The following is a 20,008-nucleotide window of genomic DNA, read 5'->3' as shown; positions in this document are numbered from 1 at the left end:
AGTTGTGATGTTGGGATACCTTCATTTGAATTTTAAAAAATGAGACCATTTGGAGGAGTTGTTTTTGTCTCGGTGATGCATTGCCGGGGTATCGGATCAAGACCCGGAATGGGCAGAATCGACTTGGACAAAACAAACAAAACAAGATCCTCGTCAGGACTTCGCTCTTAAGAAGTCTTTCCAGCCAGTTTTCTTTTTTGTCATATCTGAAGCCCAAAGAAAAAGTCAGCACTTTTTACCTGCCGACACGTTTCAGGTGGCGACAAAACAAAAATGTACTTTCACTTTTGTTTTCTTAAAAGTACTTTGGATTTGATTTTGTTCATGTAAAAGCGTTTGCAATTTTCGTTTTCGTTAAGAATTTTTTTTTTGCTACAAACCAAAGTAAAACTCAACTGAAAAACCGGTTAAGAAAAAGCAAAAGCAAAAAGCAAAAGTATGCGTCTGACTTGAGAAGAGTTTGCGGACGGGCAACTTTGCGGCGCGTCGGTGGCGCGTACCTCGGTGGCGAAGACAAACTGCTCCAGCTGCTCGCCGGCCACCGACACGTCTTCCAGCAAACTCGCCGACTCGCACTTGATCCTGAAGGACAGATGGACGAAAGGACACGCGGACATTAGGACACCGACCACAAACAATAACAAGCAAGTCAACAAACGTGAACATTTGGATCCTTTTGGATTTTAGTGATGAGAGAAGAAAAAACCAAACAATGGAGTCCATTTCGATCTCTCGATCATGAAGTGTTTTTTGGTGGGAAAAAAATATATCTATACATTTGGGGAGATTTAAGCATTTCATTTTATTGATGTCTTGGGAACTAAAAAAAAAAAATCATACGAAAATCTTTTTATTCAATTATTATTTTTTTTATTACATATTTTCAATAAAACGATCTTAGTTTTAAGTCATATGTAGAAAATGGATTTGTAAAAGAAATCGTTTTCAGTTTAAAGTTGAAATCTAAAGGGTAAAGTTGATTGATTGCTTATTGATTGACTGCGATCGACCGGCAACCATTTCGGCCCGCCGACCGCTGACCCCAAATCAGCGTCTGCGCTTGAGCACGATCCGCTCGCTCCACCAATTTGCGGCCAATCATTGTTGGAGTGAGCGAACAAAAACGCTTTTCCATCCATGTTGAAAACGCCGCACGTTCTTTTCAAGGCTTGTTTCGATTTCTGGACTTTGCTTTCAAATCTCTTCGACTTTGCGACTGCTTTGAAATGTTTGAACTTGGAACGAGTCGAATTTACCTGTCCAACTTGTTGCCGCGTTGGCCCTTGGCCAGGTTGTAGTCGGTGGCCATTTTGATTTTGAAGACGACCCCGCCGTTGGCTCCGCCCCCGCCCAGCGCCGCATCCTTATTGGACACTTTGACGTGGCCCGCCGGCAGCGGGAAGTTGTCCTTGGCCGCCGGTCGGTTGTTGATGGCCTCCAGGTCGTTTTTGACCAACGCCGAGGCGGCCGCCAGCTCCCTGCCCCGCCGCAGTTGGCGCGCCACAAAGACGGCGCCGGCCGCCAGCAGGCTCAGCGTCGCGACGGCCAGCACGCAGGCGGCGGCCAGCGCGGCGGGGAAGGCGTCCTCGGGGAAGGCGTCCTCGGGGAAGGCGTCCTCGCTGGACGGCGGCGCGGGCTGGATGGCGTACTCGCAGCGCGCCCCCATGAATCCCGCCGGGCACTGGCACACGGGCCCCGAGAAGTGAGTGAAGCAGCGGCCGCCGTTGAGGCACGGGAAGCGCTCGCAAGGGCTGGAGCGCAACGAGCAGTCCTTGCCGGCGAAACCCAGCGCGCACGTGCACGTGAAGTCGGCCACGCCGTCGGCGCACGTGCCGGCGTTCAGGCAAGGGTTGCTGGCGCAGTCGTCCACGTTGGTCTCGCAGCGAGGGCCCGCGAATCCCGCGCGGCAGCGGCATGCCACCGCACCCGAGTCCGAGCTCGAGCCCGAGTCCGCGCACTCGCCACCTGCATGGCAAACGCAACAAAAAAGGTTAGCTTAGCTTAGCACATTAGCCTTCATCAATATAGCTTCAATACAAGCTAACTTAACGCTTTAGCCATCAAAGTATTTTTAGAGGAAAAATACTCTTTTTCAAAGAAAAGCAATTCAATCTTACAAGTTTTTCAAGATAAAAACAACATTTGATTGTCTTATTTTTGTGAAATAGCTGAACAAAGTCATATTTTCCCAAAATACAAAACGTATTCTAAGGTAAAAATGTCTTCGAGGAAAAGCAATAAGAGACCAATTATTGCTGTCGACAAAAAGGAACTCAAACCCCCAAACAAACACTTAAAATCTTTTTCCAAGAAAAAAAAGTAGAACTTGCAATTTTTATGAGGAAAAGAAAAAAATAAGCCAACCTCATTAAAATAAGTTTAGAAATTAGGATTTTTATTTTTTTTTCAATGTTCACGTTGCTTGGATGGAAACCTTGCCTCCACCAATATGGCCGCCATGTTGGCATGTCCCTTTGCCTCTATGGTTTATGTTATGTTCGATTAAGATTGATTTTTTTTTACGTCAAATGAGCACATTCGCCTTGGAAAACATCTTTAAAAGATATTAGCTTACAGGTGACAGGTTCAAAAACACATTTGCTTGGCATAGCATCCTTCACAAACACACAGTTTAGCACATTAGCTTTCACAAACGTGCTCCAGAAATGCTGTTTGAGCACATCAAGATGACAAAACCGAGCTTAAAACACTTTGTTTTAGCGCCTTAACCTTAAAAACACACTTTCAAAAGACGTTCGATTCCGATGTCCGCCTTACTAAACGTCTTTAGCCGAATTTGCGTTGTCGTGGAACGAGATCCGAATCGATTGGTATCTTTTCCCCCCCAAAATGCATCGGAGGCCACCAGATGAAAAGTCCACCTCGATGAAGAGGTTTGCAAAGCGCTTGATCTGCGCAAAAGCCTCCCATTCACTGAAAACGAAATCGGAAAGTGGAGGGAAATGCGGCGCTGGCTTCAAAGTTTTTCTTTTGACGTTTAAAAATGGCTTATTGTGGCCAAAGGTCGAGTCCCGTCGGTTATTACGCATATTGGTGTTTTACGTAAATCCTCGTTGCTGGCAGGGATCAGCGACATGATCCTATGCTAGCTTGCTAGCTAGCTAGCTGGGAAGACGTTTCATGAAAAAAATTTTTGTTGACGTCCAGTTTGGGCCACGTGAATGTCAATCACGCATTTGTGTGTCATAGCAATTCATATGATAAACCGATTAGAACAAATAATGTAGCCGTTCCATTCCTTCCTCTTTACTTTCACGTGAGCGTTCTCATCCGCATTTGTTCGCCAGCAGGCGTCTTTACCAGAACGACAAGGTTGGATGATGGTGACTAAATTGACTGTTGAACCGAGATAGCATTTAGCGTTAGCTAAAGTAATAACACAACCAATAGCCATCAGTGTGCCAGAGCGCAAATAGACAGAAATACGCCAGGACAGGACGGGACAGGACAGGACAGGCCAGGCCAGGACAGGACAGGACAGGACAGGACAGGACAGGTCAGGACAGGACAGGACAGGGCAGGACAGGACAGGACAGGACAGGACAGGACAGGTCAGGACAGGACAGGACAGGACAGGACAGGGCAGGGCAGGACAGGGCAGGACAGGACAGGTCACAGCGACACAGCGACACAGCGACCTAGCTCACGTCACCTATCGAATTATTAAGAGGCCTAATCATGATAGATTGTGACGTTCGCCTTAAAAAAAAAAAACGTGTTGATTTAATACGGTAGCCTTCACAAACATCTTAAAAACATTAGCTTAGCATATCATCTGCCAAAAGCACACTGTAAACATGTAAACAAACACGTTCGGTCAAGCGGTTCGCCTGGAAACGTGTCTTTAAGTCAGATTAGCTTAGCACATTAGCTTTAAAAGCACTTTCAAAACAAGCTACAAGCTAGGTTGGGATGTTGGCCTTGGGAAACATGTTTAAAGGATGCGAAATTAGCATAACGGCCTTCAAAGACACGTAGCATTTCATAACTCGATGGAAGACCAAAATGCTTCTTTTGATTTGGACAAAATAAGAGCGCATGTGCGCAATACATGCTCCTAATACATTTCTCAATGTCTGAAAGGCAACAACGAAGGATCTCAACAGTAAATGTGCGACTTTTGAACGCAGACTGTGTTGAATCAAAATGCAACTTTTGCTCGCATCGTTTGCAATGATCGGCTTTTTGCTGACTTTGGAAAACGATCATCATTTATCCAGATTGGTTTTGACATGTTAAGTTGCGAACTAACAACGGAATCGTGATCGATTCATGGGGAAAACATGACATGCATTTGAATTCGGAGCCGTTTTTTAAAGTTTCAAACGAGCGGCCCTCTTTGAAGAAGCCGTCTCAAAAAGATTGCCGAGGACGTCCTCAGTCTTTTCTCGTGTCAAGCCGCGTTGTTGATTTGCTTTTGTTGAATCAGTAAACAACAACAAAAAATATGTGGCCATCAATCAAAAAGTGGGTTTCAAATGTCGTCCAAAAGGCGGAGCTTACGCGGCGGCATCATGAACGTGGATCGGCCGCCACATCGGTAAAAAAGTCATTTTCACACATTTGGTCCCGTTTCTTTCAGACGACCGCGTCAAAAACACGTTAGCTTAGCATCTGGTTTGTTGCCTTAAAAGCATGAGCATACGATGCTTGCAAAACGGCGACCAACATCTCCTCCCAAAACACAAATTATATGGCGGTACCGTCATAAATCAAAGACCCCCGAGAATTTTTTACTACCTGTCGGCCAAGCAGCCATCTTGAACCCGCGCGCGCGAGAGCAGTTGGAACTCACAAGCACGTCAAGACGTCTCCTCGCTCACTGAAACTTGCTCCGGCTTCCGTTTTCGTGCTCGCACCTCCCGCCACAAAAGGGCCGATGCCACGGACGTGCGGCTTTGAGCAACATTTCATCACATTTTCAAATCAAAAATAATCCTCAGCAATCAACGGCACGCGTTCGCTCGACGCAAGCAGAACAACAAACACTGGATCACAATCCGCCATCTTTGTTGTTGACGTTTGCCAACTTGGACACTCACGTCAAACCTTCCTGGAATGCAGCGCCGCCATTTTGACTTGTGACGTGAACTCAAAATTGTCAAGTTGGAAGTATTGTCAAAGTAGCCTCGGGCTCGCATTGTGACCTCAGCCAGGGAACATGCTAGCCCGAGATGGGTTCAGCATTCACTTCAGTGAAAGGCACACGTGACGTCGTCTGTAACTTCTCGTGGAATGAGACGACAAACAGCCAAATTGTTGATTTCGTGAAAAGAAGTCGGAAGCTAAACGGGCCGCTCACTCGCTTAGCGGCTAGCCACGAGATCATAGGTGTCAAACTCCGGTCCTGGAGGGTCCTGCAGGTTTTGGATGTTTCCCTTCTCCAACACAGCTGATATATGATCAGCTGATCATATATCAGCTGATAAGCATCCTGCTGATTGGAATCAGCTTGTGTTGGAAGAGGGAACCCTCCAAAACCTGCAGGACTGCGGCCCTCCGGGACCGGAGTTTGACACCTATGAGCGAGACGACTGCCATTTTTACAACTTTTCAACTTTGAGGATGGTAGGAACGCTGCCCCACAAAAAACGACAAACGTGCTGACTGCTTTATGGCATACGTTACTTCCCCTTTTGCGCATTCATTACAAAGACGGAAGTTAAATTGAATGTCGATGCAAGATTACTGCTTTCCTGGCAGAAGCAGCAAAACGACAGACAAAAAAGAAAAAGGGAAGCTACCCGGATCAAAGGACAGTCAAGGATCGACTTTGACTCGCTGGCGTGAGCTCAAAAAACGACACAGCGCGCTTGTCCTCATGGGAAATGTGGTCTTCTTCAGGCATAACATTACCGCTTTTGTCATAAACCGAAAGCTCCTTAGTGTTGCTTTAATGCTCAATTCATAATTTTTGGTCAAATCAGATATTTCGCTGTAATCGTTCACATTGCATAATAATTGCGACTTCAGTCTGTCTGCTGTGTGAACCCAAACGCGTCCACAAAAAGACCCGCATGTGTCATGTCCAGCTTGTTTTTTTTAAGTCTGTCGTCGGGCGCATCTTTTTATCCTCTGCAAAAGTGGGAGGAGGTAGAAATAAAATTCATCAAATGAGGCGAGCCTTTTCGGTCTCCGCGTCTACGAATGATGACGTCACGCCGTTGCCGAGTGAACGAGCGCCATCGGTGCCGTGAAAGCTGGACCGCTGTTGGCGGAGGAAGGCGAGGAGGAAGGCGAGTTCGTAGGAAGGAAGAGAAGAGGAACGCCAAGAGAAGAGACTTTGAATGTTGGAACGATAAAAAGAGTGTCAGATGGCGTGATGAGCCTGAAGCTCGCAATGGAAGCCGTGACCGTCCGTGTTGTGAGCGGGTGAGCGCCACAGGCAGGATGTGAGCCGGGCGAGAAGGAAAACGTTGACGAAACGATGCACAGAAGTGAGAGAGTTGTCATTGGTGCGTGTTGCTGCGGGAAACGGAGGCGATGGGCAGGTTTGGTAACCCGGGGCCTCGCGTACGAAGACGTGCGTGGCTTTCATACTGGAACCCGCCGTACGGTCGCATCCAGAAAACGGCGCACGCCTTAAAAAATCCAGATGTACGAATCCAAGCACTTTCCTCTCATGCATCTCAACCGACGCAGAAATGTGACCAGACTCCTCCCTCTCCACGCCCGTACATAAATATGCAAATTAGTATAAAGAGGCCTTGCGGGTGGGAATGATGACGATGCATGGTACGATAATCACATCATGAAGAACGAGGCACGAATGGAAAAAAACACGATATGAGCTGATTTTGGGAAGTCAAGAACAACCTCCGTGATGAAAGCATCATGGCCGCCGCCGTGAGCGGCACCAGATTGTGATTGCGGAGGCTTGAAGTGAAATTGAACACAATCATGTGGCCAGCATGACCTCTGACCTCTACGACGCGCCGGCGGCTCCAAAGCCAGAAAAAAAAACATGCGTACGCCAGCCAAGGAGTCGCCGTGAAGCACCGCGCGTTCCCACGCTCATTTCGCTCTCGATACACCTGAACGTGAGAGCGGAAAAGGTGCGCATGCCGCCATTCACGAGGCCCCAGGAGAGGAACGCGGAAGGACAGATGCTGCTTGACTTTGCAAAATGGCTGCCGAGGAAGACAAAGACGGCAAAGACGGCAAAGGACGAAATGGTGGAAGCTGAAAAAGGAAGCGTGTTGTATGACTTGCAGGAAGGAGTTGAGACAGGAAGTGTGATCAGGGAGAGACAGTCCTTGGTATGTCCTCTGGAAGGAAAGGAGAAAAGGAGACTCGGTGGCGGAACGAGGAGGTGCAGAAGTGGATCCAGAGAAAGAGGTTAGCTAAGAAGAAGCGGGACACTGAGAGGACTGAAGAAAGAAGACGGCACTGCAGGAAATGCAGCGTAAGGTGGAAGTAGAAGTGGACAGTAAGGAGGGACGGACGCATCTGTACTGGTTGGCAAGGCAAAGAGACAGAGATGGGAAGGACGTGCAACAGGTTCGGCTGATAAAGGACGGGGACGGAAGTCAGATGCCAGGAGTTCGACGGGAAGATGGAAAGAGTTCTTTGAAGGGTTGACGGAGGAGGACAAGACGAGAACGACGAGTCGAAGAGGGGACCGTTGTGGACCAGGAAGTGGCAAAGACGAGTGAGGAGGACGTGAGAAGGACATCGAAGAGGATGAAGTGGTCCCGATGATGCACCTGTGGAGGTGCGCAAGCGTCGAGCGGAGGTAGCGGCAGAATTTCTGACTTTCAACAGGAAATCTTAGATCGTGAGAAGAAGCCTGAGGAACGCTGGTGGCCATTTTGAAGAACAAGGCAGACGTGCAGGGTTCAAGCGGGACTGAGGGCGGAGGTCAACATTTGCCAGCAGCAGCACGCGTTCATGCCAAAAAGAGAACCACAGATGCAGTATTTGCTTTCAGGATGTTGATAGAAAAGGAGTCAGAAGGAGCAACATTGGGTTTTAGATTTGGGGAAAGCGGACGAAAGGGTGACGGGAGAAGAACTGCGGGTTTGGATGAGAAGGTCTGGAGTGGCAGAGAAGTCGGTTCAAGTGTTGCAGGACATGTAGGAGGACTGCTAGACGGTGGGGAGGTTCGAGGATTGCTTATTTCCATTCATTCATTCAAGAACAGGACAACGTCAAAATGACCAAAAGTCCAGAAATTGCACAAAAAGAAATCGGACGACGATTCGGTTCCTGGTTCGGACCGTCACAGGTGAGAAAATGGGGCCGATCGTTGTTTTCCAAAAGAAAGCAAACGTTTGCAAAAGTGTTTTCTTTTGATTGAATACAAAGAGAATGAGTTTGCTTTTATTTTCAAAGAATATTTACAGTTGAGACGCTGAAGTCGGAAGATTTGGACCATTTGAATGGAAACGAGCTCGATCAATAGCGCTCGATCAAGTTTATCATTGATTTGTTGTTGATTTTTCAAGTCATTGTTGTACTTGGACTTCACAAACCAACGTTGTGACGTGTTCACGCTTAGAAGAAATGTCAACCTTGGAACGCTCGAGCCTCGTGATTGGCTGAAGTGTGAAAAGAAGCAACTTTTGGGGTTACGGCGCCAAACCACATCTTTTACTCTTGTAAACAATAGTGACCAAAACGATCACAGCTCGGGCCGGACACGGAGAAGGATCTTAAAAAGCTTGAACGATTTGTTTGCAGTTTTTACTTGTGACAAAGCCGACACGAGGATACGAAAATCTGCCATTTAACGGCATCTCACAAAAACCAAGACGAAGAAGAAACATAGCAAGACCAAACTCCAAAAGAGGAAATGACGTTTGGGCTCGGGAATATTAATGACGGGGACGTTAATAAACTCTCTTGAGCTGCTTTTTCCATTTCTAAGGTCCACCGGACGGGACTTTGTGTTTTGCGTGTGTGAACGCCTCATTTTACTGGCATGCTTTTACTTTGAAGGCCATCCAATATGTTGCCGAAGGAATCGGAAGCGGGAGTTTTGTAGGAGAGCGATATCGTCAAAAAAAGACTCGGGAAAGCAATTTTAGACCAAAAAACAACAACAACATCAACACATCATCCCGAGGCCTGTCACGCATTTTGATTCATGGCAGCTTCCTTGTTAGTCAGTCAGGGCGCTTCTTTGATTGGCTGCATTCCGTTCACGTTTTGGTCCGCAGAGTCAAATGACTCCCACGCGCGGCAAGACTTTGGTTTTTAAGAATGTCTGCCTGAGCCGTTTCGGACCCAATTACTGAATGTGGACGCTTCACACCGCAGACCACGAGGTCATCTTCTTGGATAATCCACAGTCAAGTGTTTGTCATCCTTGATGGGAGGATTGGACACGCTCAACATTCCGGACGAGAACAGTCCCATCGTCGTGATGTGTGTAGCACGCTATGCTAGCAATGTCAAAGGCAAAATCACAGGAAATATTTTTGTAAATCATAATAACAAAACAATGTCATGAGAAACTGTAGGTATGGTGCTAACTAAGCTAAAGCTAACTGCGCTTACAGTAGATGGACAGACGCGGCGGGACGGACGGAGTCTTTGTCTTATCCTCAAACATTTTGCAATGCATTTCACAAACACATTCATTTTTTGCCAATATTTTCTTTTTTGTTCTACTATTTGCATCATTTTTTCAAAGTATATTTTTCATTTCCTTTTTCTAAATATTTCATTTTTCGCCTCCTATTTTCCTGAATGACGTAAAAAATAAAAAAATTACTTGTGACCAACCAAATTCAATAGAATAGAATATTTATCCGCGGGTGCAAGTTGATGCGCTTCCGCGAACAACACGGCAGCAAAAAGTGAGAGAACTCGTTTTCAAACGTGCAGCAGCCATTTGCCGGCTGGAAGTCGCCACTTTTCCAACAACTCGACCAACAAAAGACGAATGTCTTCATGATGTTTTTGCATTTGTCAAAGCTAAAATGGACACTTAGTCCTTGCTTAAGGACTGACTTCTCCACTTTGGACCCACAAATGTTTTTTCCCCCCCAAGGCCGCCTCGCCTTGCCCGCACACTTGATATGAGAAAAGAGCATACCACAACCTTTACGCAATGATGCGTCACAATCCGATTGGCTGGATCGGGATCAGCCCATATTTGGCATTCTTATGCAAAATCGCCGATACGGCTGCGATCGGCTTTTCATTGGCTCAATCAATCAATCAATCAATCAATCAATCGGCTCTGCAATATAAGACATTAGATGTTCTGGTAAATGTTTATCAGTAGTTTTTGAATCATTATTTGGGGTTGAATTTTCCTTCCTCATGTATTTGTATGACCGTCCGTTATTTTCACCGTTCGCGGTGCGGGCCGGTCCCGGTCCCGATCCCGATCCTGATCCCGATTCAACGCAAATGGCGGCAGTCAACTGAAGAGTAAATAAAAACGTTGTTGAAATCGATATATTCCTCCGTCTTCTGATCTTCGTCAAATTGGGCCACAATCATATGGAAGCTTTGAACTGGGCCGAAGCAAAACTCCAGCAGTCGCGTGCGCTGGCCCGCCTCAATGACAGCAGATTTTTTTTGGAGCGTTGTTGGCGCCAAGAAGAAGAAGAGTGACAGAGCGCGCTCGTCCGATTGGCACGCACGGCAAAACACGGTTTGGCTTGAAATGCTATTTTAAGAGCAGCGAAAGCCAAAACGTTGCAATGTTTTCATTGTGCGTATCTTCTTTATCTGATGCTGTTTGCAAAAGCTCGCCGTTTGTGATCTTCATGATTTCAAGTGCAAAGAACGGCAGCGAAAAACGTCGACGCAAGCGTCTTTTTGAAAACAATCGTCACGTCTTTCCGCTTGAAATGAATGCAAACGTGTCACAACAAGATTCCCGCTTGAGTAAGAAGAATAAGAAGAAGTCAACTTTTGCAACAAGACAGGCGAGGGGGCCGACATTTGAAGGCGTGCCTTCACGTCTGTGACAGCCCCCCCCCACCCCTAACATCACATGACTGGCCTCGAGGGGCCGCCATGTTTATGTCCAGGGGTGCGCATCGAAAATGTTGGCGTGGTTCTCAAACGAGCGCCAGAGGTGCTCGTTTGGTTTGGTGCAAAAAGTTACACTGCAGACATGTTCGTTGTCAACGTTGATTAAATAATGATTTATCATTAATATCAGTAAATGTGTCATTTTAGTAACTCAACTTTTTTTTGTTTATTTTTTATTTGCTAATTACAAGAAGATAGCAGAGCTACACAAGTGGCAGCTTATTCAAACAATAGAATTGACTGAATTATGAATTAGAATGAAAGAAAAAAACCACATTCAATTCATATTCAACCGTTTTTCCCCCGTTTTTCTTCAGGGCAGCGTGCGGTGTCCAATCTGGCAGCGTGCGGTGTCCAATCGTTTTCGCACTACAAACTGCTTTCGCGTGAAGACATTTTTGATGGAGCGTCAAAGCCGCGGCTCGTCAAGACGGAGATGGCCGTCTTGTCGGTGGCACCGCCGCGACCGCGGCCGTTTGCGGGCGGCCATCTTAGTCAAGTCAACCGCCGCAGCGGTCGTTCCTAACGTGGCAAAGCTCAACATCAAAATAAAAGCTTAACAAGTAAGCCTGCCGAAGAGCGTCATGGCCGCAGAGAATCTTGATATTTTTAAAGGTAGACTCAAGACCCACTTTTTTTATTTAGCTTTTAATTGATTACGACTTTTTTATTTTCCATTTTATTCTGTTTTATTTTTTTTTAAATCTGTATATCTTATTCTTTTATTTTCATTTAACCTAAATAAAATCTTATTTTTAGCCTTGTATACTTTTTTTTATCTGTTATTTATTTTACTCTTTTATTTTATGGTTATAGCATTTATTTATTATAGTGTTTCTTTATCTTATATTTTTTTAGTACTCTTCGTTTTTATTTACTTACTTAGATGCACTTTTTAGTATGTGCTTTTATTCTATTTGATTATTTTCATGTTTTTCTACTTCAGTGTCTTCTTACGAGATTCGTTTCCTCCGTTTGCTCAGTTGTTGTTTTTTCTTCATTGAGGTGGAAGGAAATCGGTTGGTGTTTTTTTAAATTTTCGTTGTGTTTGTTCTCTTTCTTTTTTTGCGAAGCACCTTGTGTTGCTTTTGAAGCATGAAAGGTGCTACAGAAATAAAGATTTGCTTGATTGATGATCACTACCAAAGGGATCGAATGCCCTCCAGGCAGCCTGGCAGGTGTGAAGGACAGCAACAAAAACCTCGAAATTCCGCAGGCAAATAGCAATCATACGAAAGCAGTTCAAAAGGAAGCCACAGACCACAAAGTAGGCGTCCTTAGACTAGAAAGTGTCCAGGAGGGGACAACAGGCCTCCAAGAATACACAAAGAGGAGGGCCTCCAGGGACCGCTTGTTTAGTGAGTGTCTCAGGCATCAGAATCCCAGCAAAAAGAAGGAGCCAGATGGACCGTCATGAAAATACGAGCCCCCGCCATGGCATGCGCTACCGACAAATTGAAGACATCAAGAAAACATACCACAGGCTGCAAAAGGCTGGACTGAAACACGTTGCGGAGGAACGAGAGCCAGACGAGTTCTACGAATCATCAAAGTAGTTCTCGACAATATCAAAGTGGAGATGCTCTAACGTGATCGTCTTGGGAAAGACGGGACATTCAGTACGATCTAGAAAATAGAGCGCAATTGAAAACGTACGCGTTAGCCTTTGTGCTGTAAAAGTGCTAGCGTAGCTACTAAATGCACAACGCTGTTGGCTTTTCGATGCACGTTCAAGTGCAGCTGTAAGTAAGTTTGTGTTTTCTGCAGGACTCGATACGTTTGTTACTTCTTCCTACTCCCTTTTAAACATGTAAGCTGTGCTTAATGATGGCCATGTATGTAAAAAAAAAAAAACTTTGTTAATTTTAATTTCAGTATTTTTGTTGCTGGCTTATATGTTTAACAAACAAACAATACCTCGAGCCGATTGGGCGATGCAGCAACTTGTACACGCCTACCAAACTTTAGTTTTGACAAATCACAGCAACGGATGAAAGTAAAAAAGCGCAAACATCTTTACCAGCTAAAAAAAGCTCGGGACAAGATGGATCCTCGGGGTTTGTGAACGCACAACCAACGCGAGAATTTAGCTTGCAGGCAAGGTTAGCACTTGGCATCACAAGAACAGGACCTGAAGCTGAATGTCAAAAACTGAAGGAAGAACCCGAGAGAATGCGGAGGGTAAAGGTAACAATGGTGACAGTCGCGATTAGGGTGCCGGGTGCAAGTCGGGTGGACGGCTCCAGCAGAGACCAGGAACAACATGCAGAAGAGCGTAATACTGGCAAACAGAATCCTCAAGGTCCCGCACAGAATCCTCAAGGTCCCAGGCTTCGAGTAAAGGACCCAAGCCTGAAGGAAATCCCGCCGAGCAAATACCGTACATCCGTCCCAATTTTTTCATTCAACTTCCTGACCAACGCGTCCCTCCTGCACCCCTAAAAAGACCTGACCAGGGATGTCGAGGCAAGCTCGATGCCACACCCGCTAGCGAGCAACAAGCTAGCGCTGCTTAACACCTGGCAGGGACGATCCCAAGTCAGTAATCGGCGAAGAGGACTTGCTTCCGACGAGTATTGTTTTCATGAAGAGATTACGAGGAAAGAAAGAGTACGAAAGCCGAAGACCGTTCAGACATCGAGAAGCCAACAAATCGTCAAACAAACCAGAAGCCAACGATAGGAAAAAGCGTATAATTGCGCTGCCCCACCTTCTGGTCTGGGTCAGAACCGGCGCTGCCGAGTTAAAAGTACCAAGTGGGGCGAAAATCTTTCTCCGCATTTGAGCCGTCCCTTGACGGAGTGGTTACTTCTTTTTTTTTTAAATACATATACAGCATATTTGATGGTTATTCAAATGAGGCGGGACCTGCGACTCGTGCAGGAAGTGATTCATAACTGAATGAAAGTACAGGAATAAAAGCGATGAGATGAATCCAACCAATAAAGTTCAACAAAACGATTTTTTTTGAATGAAGTGCAAAAAATCAGTTCAAGTTGATCAAAATAATCAAAAAACGAACGAACTTCATGACCTCTTCAAAGAAGCGCGTTAGCATCGTTGGCTACGCGCCAATGAAAAACGTCCGCGCAAAATATTGGATGCTAAAGTTATCAACGTGGATTCCAGGAAGTAGCGTGTGTGTGCGTGTGTGCGTGTTGCCATGTGTCATGGCGGCGTGTCTGTTAGCGTGTTTACAAGCACCGCCGGCCGGCGTCCATGTTTGTGCCGGCGATGTCGCAAGACACGGGCGCCGTTTTCTGTTGTTTGTCAGGCGGGAATGTTTTGAAGATGGCCGATAAGAAAATGAACGTGCCCGAGGGGAGATAACGGTCGGGTAATGCGAGCACTTCGCGCTCTTGTTTGGACCGCGCTGGCGGCGTTGCTCATTTCCTGATTAGCCGCCGCCGCCGCCTTGTCTTAGCGTTAACTGGAAAGGAACTGAATGGAAAAATAAACATTTGTCAGACAAACATGACAAATTGCAGCTGATGTGACCTGATATTGACTGGTGACCAATCCATTGTTTGTCAAGATCAGAAGTGTGTCAAATGCGGCGCCGGCAGGCGGAGGTTGCAACTCGCCGTCCATTTTTGAGCTAAAATGACTTTTGACATGCCTGCGGCTGTTGTCAAAGTGCGTGCGTGAGTTTTGGGGAACGGGAGGGGATTGTTTACGACGAGGGTGAGACGCGCCCGGCAACCACGACTTCAAATCATAGTGACAGGTCGCGCTTTGCCAGACAACTAAATAGTCACAACATTTCGTGAATGAAAATGTTTCCGTTTCTGAGGCTAAAATGTTTTTTCCGTCACTTTCTGCCGTCGGGTGTCAAGATCTGATTTGTGAACACGAATGATGAACGAAGATATGCTGAAGTAAGCGCGACTTGAAAAAAATGGCGTCTTCTTAGCGACGACTCGCGCTCTTGTCCTGAATGTGCTGGATTCATGCGGTGTGCTTTTATTTGACGTGCGCGTCTGGCTGCGGGTACGAGCAAGAGCTCCAAGCCGCGTGCGCTGCCGCTGCCGCGTTGCCAGCCTAGCGACAGCTTTGCTATATTTAGCCACTTTTCCGTACGGAACTGCCAATGTTTGGCTGTCGGTCCAAAGTACTGCAAAGTTGCTTGAGCTCTTGAGTAAAACGTTGATTGCACTTCATAATCGGCATCTGTGGATTTGCAGATATTTATTTTTTCAAAATGTTTTCATATTTTTTCATATATTCATTTTCGCCCCCTCCCTCCCTTTTTGAAGATTTTTTGGGCTAAATGTTGTTTCCAATGTAAGAGGCGTCAACAATACGTCGGTGGGTTCTTGCCCTTCACGGCCCCCCCCCCCCGCGGGGTCCCCTCTACACAATATGGGCTGCTTGCATTTTTGGGGGGTGGAACCGATCCGAGTCCATTTGCAGCCCAACTCCCCGATTTGCGATGTTGCGCTCTTTCTACAGCGCTTTCAGTGTGTTGGTGCGTCTCATTGCGCAACAATACAGACAAAGACAAGACGAGAGAAAAAGACAGCCGGCAACTCACACCTGCACTTGAAGAGATTTCATTAACGGATGTTCTGCATTCTTACATGTTTTTACAATTGCAAAAACTCACAACTGAATTCAAAATACAAAATGTTTTCAAATCGTTTGGCCAAACGTTAAACACTGCTCAGGTAACTTTGACTTTTTTTTGCAAAATCCATCTGCAGTTTTTATGTCAAATCTTCAGCACATTCAATCATGAAACACGTTTCATACTGTGACCCGCTTGTGTTGCAAAATTGCAAAACTGGCAGCAACATGTGAACACAAACTCCAGCACGGAACTCAAACGTTTGGAATGACGTGATCAGAAGGACAAAATCCTGTTGGCCAACTTTAGAAGTGACAAACGTGCGAGAGGCAGAGCGGTTCGTGCGAGATTTGCGAGTTGGTGAGGAAAATCCGAGAGAGCAATCGTCACTGATGAAAGCTTTTTTGTTTGTTTTTCCAGATTCACATTCATGGAAGAGAACACTCCTGTAATTCTTGGTGCAAATACGCTCACCAAACGCGCATTTTTTTCTTTTCTTTTTTTCTTTTCTTGGGACTCCTCCTTCGTGACATACAAACTGCTTTGCCGGAGGGCAGGAGTGACGCAACCTTCCCCACAATAAATGCCATCTACAATCTATAAATAACTGATTAAAATACTCTCGAGGGAAAGTTTTCATAGCATTTACGGAGCTTCTTTTTTTTTTAAAGATCTTTAAGCAAACTTTTGAAATGAAGCAAACACTAAGCGTTTAACTTAAACTGATTTCAATTGGAAAATTGGTTTTGATTGACCCAAACAGGATCAAAGATACGTATTGAATTGTCCTTTGATGTTGCGCACGCGTCCTTCTTTGAAATGAATTCGCGTGAACAGTTTGAGCTTTGGAGAGCTTTTCATGCCGCCGCATTCTCATGAGCAGGACAAAAGCTATTGATTTGTAATCCCACTGAATCCTACGGAAACAAATCGGAAATTCTGGAAACGTATCGGATCGTCTTTTATGCACACCCGGACAAACACATTTCAACGCATATCATATATTGAACCAGAGCAGGACTCATGGATAAGACAAAAATCGGAGGTGCCAAATCCAGGTCCAGAAAATGGAAACCCTGCCAGAGTTTGGCTTTGGCCACGGGTGCTTCTACTCAGGCGGCAGGTAAAGGAGCTCCCCGTTGGTGGTTGTGGCCAAAGCCAAACTCTGGCAGGGTTTCCACTTTCTGGACCTGGATTTGACACCTCTGACAAAAAAAATCATCTGGTACAAACGGTGCTCCAGTTTTGCGATCCTGCGATGTGCTTACAGTAAACAAATACTGTTTGTTTTTTCAAACTGACAAACTTAACTTATCAACAGACAATACAGCAACAATCCTGCTCAAAGATTGACATTATGCAATGAAAAATACAGCCGGACTGAAGCGGATTTCATGTTCAGTCATCGTCAGCAAAAACGAGGCAGAGCGGAAATACTTCCTGTTTTCATTCTTCTTTCAAATTTATTGCCTCCATCTATCAGTCGGGGTCGGAAGCAAACTCGTACATCAACTTTTTGCTTATACCGCAAAACAAAAAAGTTGGCCAAGCGTTGGTTTGTATTTCAAAAAAAACGTGTACTGCAGTTTTTCATGTATAATACGCAGCCACAAAATCGCCCTCCGCTGCTTTTCCATTGCGCTCAAAAACGGAAGTCCTGTCCACTCGTTTGTATTTGATGAGGTTTCTAAAAGAAATGTTACTTGTGTGAAGTAGAACCAAGTCGAAACGCTTACACTTTTGTATGTGCTAAAAAAAAAGAGTGGAAAATGCCTGCACCTTGCTTTGTCGCACATGCGCTGACGGGCCCGATAGTTCTGAGCAAATCCAGTTGCCCCGCATTGCGCAACATATTTGACAGATTCACGGGTGAGCATTTCTGCCGTCGAGAAAACGAACACTTGAAATCTGATGTCGTGCGATCGTGTTGTCTTATTCCTATTTTTTTTTACTAGCCCACTTTCTTGACATGCAAAATCTCCTTCTACGTAATCCGTCCGATGCTCATCATTCCGACTTCAACATATTCCAAACAATCACTTCCTGGAGGCTTGCATTTTTCTCATTCCAAATACTCACGTTTTTTTCATTCGCAATCGTGATCATTCCTTCAAACGGCAAATTCAGCATTAAATTGTCCATCCATCCATTTTCCGAACCAATTATTCCTGACAAGGGTCGCGGGGTTGCTGGAGCCTATCCAAGATGGCTTTGGGCAGTCGGCGGGATACACCCTGAACCGGTTGCCAGCCAATCGCAGGGCACGCAAGACCAGCGACCATTCACACTCACAATCACACCCAGGGACAATTGGGAGCGCTCAATGAATCGCGTCCTGCTGCATCCGCGTGTCTTTGGAATGCGGCAGGAAACCGGAGTAGCCGCAGAAAACCCACGCCAGCGCTCGATCTCACGTCCTCGCCACTGGGAGACGGACATGCCGACCGGTCAGCCAGCGCGCCGCCGCATTATGTTGCTCCCGTTGGAAATGTAAATCATTCCGTTCATCTTGGGAACGATTTTCAACTTGCTCAAATTCAACATTTTCACCACCAAAAATGTCAACAAAAGACGTTTAGCTCATTCAAGTCACATGGCAAAATTCCGGATTCACCCAAAATTCAACATTTTTCTTAAATAAGGTCCAGAAAAAATCTAATAAAAAATCCCTATACAAAACAAATGTCACAGCCAACAGAACAGATTGTGGGTTCCATTCCAAATTCGAAATGTTCAGCTCGTTCAATTCATCTGCGATCATTTCAAGCGACGTCTCAACGTCAACAAACGCACCAAATCGGCCGCGCTGGTGAAGAACCTTGAAATGATTTGAAAACATAATTGGTGGCATAGTTACATTTTTTTAGTCTTTGGTGATTTATTTGACCGGAATAACGACGTTTGAAAGTGTCACGCAGAAGTGACGTCATCGAGCAGCAACCAATAGAAAAGCACCGTCAGACGACGGCGCTCACTTTGGCCTGCTCGACTTTTGGCTGCGGACAAACTTCCGACCTCCGGCTTCCACACATCAGCGTCCTTTCCGGCCACACGTGGCCGCGTTCCAACACTCGAACCCCCACCCGCGCGCTCCCGTCGGCGGAAGCGCCACAAACACGTCGCAAACAGGAAACGGAAACAAAGCCGAAGTGTGAAAACCAGGAAGTCGGGAGCCCCGCCTCCTCCGTGGCACATTCCCCATGGCTCGCCTCGGCTGATTTTTCATTTAACTCAAGGCGAGGTAAGAAATGCGTTACTTTTTTCATTTGACCTTGGTGATTATTAAACTCAAGTATTGCAGTTACAAATTTTTTTTTTGAAATAACAAAAACGAAATAGATTTAAAAAACCAAAACTTAAAACGAAATAAAAACCAACTCAAATGAAAATTCCAAAACTATAATAAGCGAGCGGATTTACTGTTTGTCGCCTGACAGCAGCTGGCAACTCGACGCGGGCCAGTTTGACCGTTTTTAAAAAAAAGAGTCCGGCTTCCAAGAACCACAAAAAAGTGTCTGTCACTGCTGACAAGCTTTTTTTAAAGCGCGCTGCAACATAAGCCGTTTGAAATGAATGGTCAGAGGCCAGACGCTTCTTTTTGTCCTTCTTGGCTGAGCAGAGAGGGGAGGGGTGAGTAGTAGGAAGAGAGAGAGAGAAAGCAACTGCGCTAACTCCAGCGCACGGCTGCTTTTTTATTCTGTCAATGAAGTCACCGAGGGGCGAACGCGTTTGCAAAAATGTACAGATTGCAGATTTCTCGTCACTTTGTCAGAGGTTTGTTCAAGGACGCAAACGCTCGCCAAACGTTCAGTTTCTTGTTCCAATTTTCAAAACTGTTGGGCAACATCTTTGCCACCTTGAACGAACCCTGACTAATTATCCGCTATCCTCGCTCACTAAAATACTTTAATGTGCAATTGTTCATTGACGGTAAATTAATAATTATAATAAAAAAAGGTGCCAGCAAGGCCTACGGGTGTGTTCTAAAAATAGCTCACCAGTGATGGGACACTGCGATTTACTTAAGAAGAATTAAAACAGAAGAAGAATGTTAAACTTTCTTTCTCTGAACTTGTTTATTCTCCATTTTGTTTAAAAATCAAATCGATGGAGGACATTTTATTGCTGCGAGAGCGCGAGATTCTTGCACACCAACACAATCAAAGATTGGCCCATGCCGACTGGCGACCAGTCGATTGTTTGTCTATGCGTGGGCTGATTATGTCTGGCAGCCAGTCGTTTGTTTGTCCGTGCACATTTACTGGCGACCAGTTCATTGTTTGTCATTATCAAGATGGGAAACCATGACAAGTCTGCCAGCTCGGCATTCCTGCCTTCCTTCCCGCCCGCAACTGACCAATCAGGTTGAGCAGGACCATTTCCATGAAAACAGAGCAACGCACGCGCGCGCACGTCGTGAAGTCG

General features: G+C 45.7%; 1 protein-coding gene across 1 annotated transcript in view; it reads right to left on the bottom strand.

Moving 5' to 3' along the window:
• Positions 1-20,008, bottom strand: part of dlc (deltaC) — a 45,962-nt gene that overhangs the window by 3,130 nt on the left and 22,824 nt on the right. Inside the window, exons 8-9 of the mRNA XM_086080734.1 lie at positions 1,257-1,965; positions 501-582 (exon numbers count right to left, since the gene is read on the bottom strand). Coding sequence (XP_085936860.1) covers positions 501-582; positions 1,257-1,965 — 791 coding nt within the window. The remainder of the gene's footprint in view (positions 1-500; positions 583-1,256; positions 1,966-20,008) is intronic.

Source organism: Leptonotus elevatus, chromosome 7, assembly GCF_054856555.1.
Source record: "Leptonotus elevatus isolate MCC_2025b chromosome 7, RoL_Lele_1.0, whole genome shotgun sequence".
Taxonomy (NCBI): Eukaryota; Metazoa; Chordata; class Actinopteri; order Syngnathiformes; family Syngnathidae; genus Leptonotus; species Leptonotus elevatus.
The sequence above is the reverse complement of the archived record's forward strand: the minus strand, read 5'-3'. Positions and strand labels throughout refer to the sequence as shown.